Here is an 8,694-nt window from a genome sequence, read left to right on the forward strand (position 1 = left end):
AGGGAAAATATTTTGCGTTTTCTATATTTTTGCTCACTTAAGTTATAATAAAATACAAAGACTACATTGAAAATGAATTGAAAAGTCTTTTGTCATAACTTAAGCTGATATACTTTAGTGTTTAAAAAGTTAAGTGCTTTATATGCTTTTGTTTAAAGACTATGCGGCTTGTTCCGTTGTAAACTTTACTGTATCCGGTGTTTCCCGGCTGAGAAGAAGAAAGAACGCACTGCTTCGCGCTTTTCATCATTTCATCTGTTATACTTGCTTTGCAGGATCATGAGTTCTGCAAGCAAGGTACTTAAGTTTATTGTCCCATTTTAAATTATGCATATATCGCAATGTGTGCACTGTACCGTTAAGTAACTTAATTCCATTTAACCGATTTAAGAAGACAAATCGCCATATCATGGTACATTGAATATTTCAAGACGAGTTGTCTTGTTGCTGTGGTTTTTGGGTTGTGTACATGTTATCATATCGTCAATGCTATATATTGGTTCTTGTTTATTATGTGTTATTTGTTCTTCGTCTTTTTATCTGATTGCGACATATGTTTATCTAGTTACATTTTGTGCATGTGCATCACATGTCTGCTCTGTGAGTCAAAATATTGAATTTCTTATTGGCATTGGCGTCAGACAGAAAAAAAACCTTGGCAAATGAGTCGGTTATTGAAGAAAAGACTTTTTGTATATTAATTTCATTTTGTTGTTGGTTTCGGTTGTAAACGGAACTTAAACCCTTTAACACATTTCATAATTTCCTTGAAGGAACAATGTGGCAAATGTAGATTAAGAAGTTGTTTTTGACTCAAATGATATTTCATATAACAAAAGGCAAAGCTGGAAAAGAACATCTGGTATTGAAGTTTTACAACTGATTTGATATAGGTGCATCCTAAAAGTGATTTGATAGTACTGTGAGCTTTGATGAAAATTGAAAGTCTAGTTGTAACTGCTTGTTGACAAAAATGTTTACAACTGTTTATTTGATTAAAATATTAATTGTTAAGTGATTTCTCAGTAAATTCCAATCAATATTTCCACAAGGACCTGTATAAGCTATTGTACCACATCTGCTGAAGTAGAACTCTCCCTTTCACAAGACAAAACAGTGAAGCCATGCTGTGTTGGTCGTGTCTGGCCTATTTTTTTTTGCCTATGGAATGTATGGTTCCTGTATGTATTGCAACAGTCAATGTGTTAAAAGTAAAATCAATATAAAAAGCTATTTATCCATACACTTTGTGCCAACTCTTTAAAAGAAAATGAGATATATTCTGGTAGCATTGAGTATTATTGTGGCTTTAATAATTATTTTATTTTAATTAGCATTCAAATTTAACTTACAAGTCACTCTCACAGCAACCAATGTTTTTTGAATGCCTAATTAAGGGAGATAACTCTCAACAGAAAGTAATTTACAGTCTCCAACTCTTCTATGAATAATTGTACAAAGTATGACATGAGATGTGTATACACTCTCCACAGTGATCCGTAGTTTCAGTGTCTTTTTCTTGACTGAAAATTTCAAAGAAAACCACAAACATCTTGGATTAATGATATGCTAAGTCTGTTTTTCAACTGGAGTATGGCGTTAGTTTTTTTACTAGTTGAAAAATAATGTTATACACATGATGTCCTTAAAAGAAACACATGTTTTTAATATGCTGTTGATTTTTCTTATATTGTTATCTTAATGTGCAAAACATAATGCTATCTTTGGCTATTGACTTTAAAAATATTCTTTTTTAAGTCCTGAACAGTTTTGCTCTCAACAAACATGTTTGGCCATAAATGACTTTGTTTGTTAACGGACTGTTAAAACTCAAAATCAAATCAATATATTGGAAGGAGGTAACTTTGTTCAGTTTTTCATGTCAGTTGAGGGCTGTTAATGTAAAACAGGCTTTCTTGAGCTGAAAATTTTGAGATTTTCATAATCAAGCATATATCGGGTATGCAAATCCTGAAACAAATCTTACTGTTGCTGCCTATGTGGATACTAAGTCCATGGCATGAAGCATTTCCTGTTAATGTATATTTATATAAATTCTGGTAGCAGATGAAGTAATGATATTTGAAAATTTGATATTCATGTATTATATCATGCGGTTTTGTAGGTGGGTGAGATATTCACAGCGGCTGGAGCAGCCTTTAGTAAGCTAGGAGATCTTACAATGCAACTTCATCCCACGGCAGAGCCAAGTCCCTCAAGGTAAGATTTTCACTCCTACAGGAAAAAAAGTCACTTTTTTTCTATTGTTGATTTACTGAAATTTCTAATGATATCTGCAGTTTCCATAAAAAATATCTTACTGAAGTGAAGTTACTGGGTGAAATCAAGATTTTACTGACAGCTATGAAAATTTTCTGTTTAAGCAAGTTTCAAGTAAGAATGTGCTTTAACGCTATTTTGGGAAAGAATATTAGATTAAAGTAGAACGCAAGGATGCACATACAGCCCCCCTGTCACACACCTGTCTTTATAGTAATAAAGGTAATTAAGAGAAATTTGATTATAGAAGTGTATTTGACGGTAATGTAGTGTAGCTTGTGTGTACTGTATGTACTATTGACCTTGGAACAGTGGGAAGTGGACACAACAGGAAATAGATCTGTTGAGAAATGCTGTGAAAAGGTTTGGTGATGACTTGGACAAATTAAGTGATGTTATTAAAACAAGGACAATGTGAGTACAGAATCTTGTCTGGAACTGAAACTTAAAACATGATATTTATTATTTTGCATGTGACTACATATACATGTTTGAATTTATTTTAGAACAAAACTCTAACATTTAGATTTCATTATATTAGTTTTGAAGGAAATTCTTTGGAACTTTAAGCTTGCCTAAACAAAAGATTTCATCGCATGTGATAAGAAGTTAGATGTTTTTGATGCTCGTTAGTATGCCTTGATGTTTCTTTGTTGTTCATCCTAAAATACTTATTTTGATTGACGAAGATTTCCCTAAATATTCGTGTTAGCAGTACATAAATATCTAGGTTCGATATCAATGGAATTAGGAAAAATGAAAATTAAGACTTCACATAATAAGTAACCTAATCAAGCATCCAGTATATTGTTTGTTCAAAGCTCATACACTGTTCAATTGTCATCATGTACAGTATACCACAGTGCACACAATGGAATTGAGTTGGATACAAGTTTAAGATTTTGTTGGTAATATATGATTGTATCTCCTATGTTAGTACTCAGATCCGAACACAAATGAAACGGAAGTCTTATGAGGATGCTGGTCTGCCCCAGCCCACCGACTCTCCCAAGAAGGTAGTGATCGATAAGAAGCTTGTGACTGTAACTACCACGCCCACTGCTGCTGCTGTGGGTGGGGAACCACAGGCCAAGAAACAGAAGAATGGTGGGTTGCAAAGTCATCTTTCTTACTTTTGATGGAGAAACTAAAATAAATTCATCCTTTCTCAGTGATCTTATACTGAGAAGTAGATATATAGATATATGTTCTAAAACAGCCACAAAAATTTGTATAAAATGTGATGGATATTTTCATTAATATCAACCTCTCTTTAGGAAGATCAGATCACGTTTTTAAAATCATGTTGTTCTTTTTTTTTACTTTAGTCAGAAGTAGACTAATAATCATAACTTTTGATGAAATTTTTCATCAGAATATTTAGAAGGACTTAAATGATATGATATAGATAGCTCATTTGTTCAACAAAACTTGGTTTCAGGTAAATCATTTAATAGTTAGGTGTGTAAAGTCTTGACTTAATGTGCTAGTTAAGTCAGTTAATTGTGTTTTATTTTGTATATTGATTTTACGCGTCTAGACACTATATTTTAAATGTTCGCATTAACATAATGGGGTTGTCAGATTAATAAGAGAGGCATATAAATTAATTTAACATGGAAAGAAAAACTTATATATATTGAAATATCGTTAATAGAATTACCTGCCACATCAGTGTATCAACGTTTGCCTGGTTGTGTTAATGTTTGCTTATTTCTTCGATCTTAAGTATCGTTTCCACAATGACAAGAATTCTGCAGAAAGTTAACTTTCTATTTTAGACAGAGTTATGACCTACTAGTGAATCCAATTTATGGTGAGCATCTTTGGGATGTATATTTAGTGTACATGTCTCCTGTTGGTAAACTAAGTGAACTCCACAGGTGTTATGTAGGGATCAGTCTTTGTCTTTTCTAATACTCTAATAGCAATGTAAAGTACAGAGATATGTGGGAACACTGGTCAGTACAAATGTGGGAAAATTTTGATCCGCAAATTATTATTATTATTACTGTTCTAACGGCCCATCAACACATAAAAGGTCATTAGGGCCAACAACCGGTGAATATGAAAGTGATGGTAAGGATTATGAGAACAAATCTCTATTCTTGAGATCTGTCTTTTTAATAAACATCTGAGTGTTTTAGCGTTAGTATTTAATCTATTCCAGCTTGATTGCTTTTCAGTTAGATGTCAGACTGGACAGGGTAATCTTACAAACATCTAATTAAATCAGATTACACAGGTTAATCTGAGAAATATGCTTTGTCCCACAGATTAGACAGGTTAGTCTGTATCAGACATGATAAAACTCTGAATATAGGAGCTTTCCATAGTACATGTCTCTAATAAATCATCATTCACAAATTTAAAGTCATTTTTATATTACTGTTCATGAAATCATATATTCAGGAATATGTCTGCAGAGATGAGATTGTGAGATAAGTATTTATGAAATTCAAGTGATTTACAGTATGCACAGGCCTCAGGATGTTAGCATTGGTATTGTCAAAGAGCAACTGTGTTTATCACATTTTGATAAGGTAATGATGCCAGTACTTTCCTAATAATTGTTGAAGCTTCAGAAAGTGCCATTATACCTTTCGGTCTAGTTTTCTGCCTTGCTAGGACCATTTTAAATACTTAATTCTGATTTTACGCATTATCGTCAATAATAGCTCAAACTCTGAGCTCAGGCATTCTTTCACATAATTCACATAAATTTCTGACTATGCAAAAGTTGATTATCATATGTTGTGTACTGCTGGATGGTAGATTAGACATGTTTCACTTTCATAATGACATGGATTGATCCCAGAAATGTTTTCTAACTTGTGACATATACACTTTCCTTGTTCTGTTGTTTGTTAAAATTTATGGTTTGTACTGGAATTCTTTTTTTCCCTTTTTGTTCTGTTTTTTATTATTACTTTTTTTTTTAATTTCACTTCAGTTTTGTTATTGTTGCGAGCGTTGTTCAGGTTATTGTCTAATTTTCAGATGTGACACTCAGTGCATTGAATGCTCCCGAAAGTGATGTGGATATTGAAGGTGATTCATCATCCTCTAAGAAATTAGAGTTTGACTCAGGTACGAAGTAGAATTCAAGAAACAGATATGTCGTCATACTTTTTTGTATTCAATTTAAATATTACATGTTAAGTAATTTATTAACTAGAGTAACTGTTTCAGCTTGTATGAGAAGCCTATATTGTCAAAAATATACTTTTAATCTTACACAGGAGGAGATACATTTTTCTTGCACCTCAGACCTAATTGCTCTTGATAGCCTGTAATGGGCCTCCCTTATGTTGTTCAGTAAGGTGGTCACCAGGTCCTGAAAGGCCTATAAATGTTGACGTGGTGATAAACCCAACAAACAAACTAAATCAAAACAGAATAAATACTTTGCTGCAAAAGGAAGTGACTATAAGGATATACAATTGTGATAAAGATTTCCTTTTTGCATTCACAACTAAAAATTCTTGATAGTAGTTGTAAAACAGATGATTGATAGATGACAACAACATTTTTAGACAAGAAATCAAGCCAGCCATTAGAGTTTTACTCCACAGAAGTCTTCCACTGTTGGAAAAGGATCAATTTTGATGTAGACATTGCTATAGACATGATCAAAATAAAGTTTAAATAATTTATAATAAAATCTGTATTTTTTTTGTGTTTCAGATGTGGATTCTAGTATGTTATGACTAAAGAAAAGCCTTTGATACCCCTGTCAGTGTGGGAACATGATGAAACTCTGCTACCAATTAGTCTGACGATTAGTTAGGTACAAATTTCTTGTGAAATTTTGTGTACCAAATCAAATATTGTTAAAAGATAATTTGCTTTGAGGATTTTCATTGCATTTGTTGATTACATCTATATCTTAATGATGTTTCAGAAAAGTGACTATGAAAGTGTGTATATGTGCGAGTGTGTTGTGTTAGTGTTTCATGGCATGACAATACTGGATAACCTCCCTTTGTTTATCACATTAGGGTTGTCATCATATATAATGCTTTTTCATATCTAATGTAGTGTTGATCTTGTAATAAGACTATACTATATTATCTTGTTTGTTTGGATGGATTATAATCTCAAAATTATCAAAATATGTTAGCAAATTGTACTGTATGTACCTGCTAATTCAGAAGTCTTTGAAACTGCAAATCTCATTTCAGAAATATCCAACAATAACAGATATTTCATAGAGGAAATAATCAGGAATAATTTCCTTATAAAGAAAAAATTGAAAAATAGTTGACGAAACTTGAGTGATTTTTGAGTGAGAGAGTTGATGTAAAATTTATGTATAAATGTTTTTTACTTTCTGTGGAGAGGCAGCATTGATACAAAATATTGTAATATGAATTGTGTGTACATAACTTTAATAAGCTTTTTTAATGTCAGTTAGGTTTTATTTTGAGTTTTATAGAAATGACAGACATCATTTTCATTGTATAAATACCATTATATAATATCATTTTGTAAATATGTATAACTTCATTATTTTCATTATAAACCATATTGTGTTCGTTGCCTTTATTTTATTGTGTATCATGAGTAAATTTTTGGACATTTCCTGAATATTAAACTGTTTACAAAATACATGTAAAAAGAATCAGTTAAAGCTGACATATTGATTTTTTGAGGTCCATGTATTTTTGACAATTATTCCTTACAGGTTTGTAGTGCTGGTTGTCAGAAAATCATGTTAGTGATGATCCAGTGTGTGTGTTAATATATACCAGCACAGAAATGTCATGACTTCATATCTTCAATTTAATAGCCCACTTGGTCTGATTGACCAGTGAAATCCTACTCCTTTAGAAGTCTTCAGATTTTGTCTAAATCAAGTTTAGCATTCTTGGGTAAAAAAGGAAATCATTTTTGATAAACAGAGGGTCTTGACCATCTGGAGCCAGAGGAGTGGGGCCCCACATTAGGGGGAATAGACCCAATTATTTAAAATCTTACTCCTCGTTCAGGAATGGTTGGATTTTGTCCAGATTTGATCTGAAGCATCCTTTGGTGAAGAGAGTGCATGTAAACCCCTTTAAGAGGAGGAGGGAGGAGGGGGCCTAATAGTGGAAATAGATAGTGTTGAAAAGGTTTTCCCTTTAGGTTAGATTAATCAATTTTGGCAAACTAATCCAGGTAAGGGATACAGGCCCATGGAACTCATTTTGTTTTGAAAATTTCAGAAAATCAAGAAGATCTTGAAAGGCCAAGAAATTCTGATGAACGAACATTGAAGTTCTTTTTTATATAAATATTAAGATCAATCCAGTACATCTTAATGACATGAATCTTATTTCAAGGTAGGCTTACTTTATTCTTTATGATAGTGTATTGGTTTAACCTAGAATACAAGAACAGGTATAGAGTAGAATGATAAGCTACCTGATATACAGAACAAACAGTGTGTGTATCGAATTAACAATAATATCTCTAATTTCCAGTTATAAAATTTCTACATCAAGCAAGCTCTGTGTACAATTTTTTATGAAGAATTTTGAAGTGAAGAATATGTTGGGTTTATCGTTATTCATTTGATGAAATAGAAATTTTGAAATATAATACAATCCTAGTTCTGACTGTTACATCAAACCATGTCCTGTATATTTTGGAACATTATCTTCAGGTTGGTAATGTCAATAGAATTTGTCTGATGAATGTGATCGTGTAGTCACTGACACATCACACTCAAATCTTCTACTGGTTGTGTTATAAGAACTTCTATCCTGTCACATCCTGTATATGTGTGTTAACATTTTTTGATAATTTTCCAACTGGACCAGCTCTTAATGTAAACCACTTAGCTGTTTCTTTGAGAGATAAACTCTGTTGTATATGATATAAATGAATTACCATGTTTATGAATATTGGTATGGTAATATTGAATTTGTATCAATTGACATAATTTAGTAAATTTTAACAAATTCAGATGTTTACATCGTACAAGTTTACTATAATCTATATACTTATATGACTACAGAGTCTCCATGCAGACTCAATGGCATCCTGTCAAATCTGATCTCTGTTGTTTTTAACAACATTTCAGAATTTTACATTTTTCACAGTCAGCAATGATTTGTAAACAATAAAATGAGTAAGGAAATGATATCCTGTTTTCTTGTTATGAGCGACTTCAATCAGCAAGAATATTTTTGTTTTTTGCTCACCGGGCCCAAAAGGCAAAGTGAGCTGATACTTCTGCATTTCTGTTGGCACCAACTTTTCCATTTAAACAACTTCTTCTCAATAATCAGAAGACCAAATTTCGTGGTATTTGGCTGGACATTTACTAAGATGAAACCCAACAGTTTTTGTGAAAAGAAATTACCTTGATTCATATTCAAGGTCACAGGAGCCAAATTTGTTAAAACCTTTAAATGATTTCTTCTGTTG

General features: G+C 32.3%; 1 protein-coding gene across 2 annotated transcripts; it reads left to right on the forward strand.

Moving 5' to 3' along the window:
* The first annotated feature begins 225 nt into the window (after positions 1–225).
* LOC132559755 (chromatin complexes subunit BAP18-like) lies at positions 226–8,409 on the forward strand. 2 transcript variants are annotated; one of them, XM_060224379.1, is made up of 6 exons: positions 226–297; positions 2,126–2,220; positions 2,593–2,694; positions 3,218–3,387; positions 5,281–5,370; positions 5,968–8,409. In XM_060224379.1, the coding sequence occupies exons 1-6, from the start codon at positions 280–282 to the stop codon at positions 5,988–5,990; spliced, it is 498 nt and encodes a 165-aa protein (XP_060080362.1). In that variant the 5' UTR covers positions 226–279; the 3' UTR covers positions 5,991–8,409. The 2 variants fall into 2 exon arrangements, with proteins under 2 accessions (XP_060080362.1, XP_060080363.1); XM_060224380.1 differs by lacking the exon at positions 2,593–2,694.
* Positions 8,410–8,694: the final 285 nt, after the last annotated feature.

This window comes from Ylistrum balloti, unplaced genomic scaffold (genome assembly GCF_031769215.1).
Source record: "Ylistrum balloti isolate Yb309-2 unplaced genomic scaffold, AGI_CSIRO_Ybal_v1 Utg370964, whole genome shotgun sequence".
In the NCBI taxonomy this organism is placed as follows: Eukaryota; Metazoa; Mollusca; class Bivalvia; order Pectinida; family Pectinidae; genus Ylistrum; species Ylistrum balloti.

Bases quoted from the DNA above. Each gene is read 5' to 3' on its own strand.
- LOC132559755 (XM_060224379.1), top strand. The intron at 2,695-3,217 runs GTGAGTACAGAA...CTCCTATGTTAG, and splicing joins GTTATTAAAACAAGGACAAT to TACTCAGATCCGAACACAAA. The intron at 5,371-5,967 runs GTACGAAGTAGA...TTTGTGTTTCAG, and splicing joins GAAATTAGAGTTTGACTCAG to ATGTGGATTCTAGTATGTTA.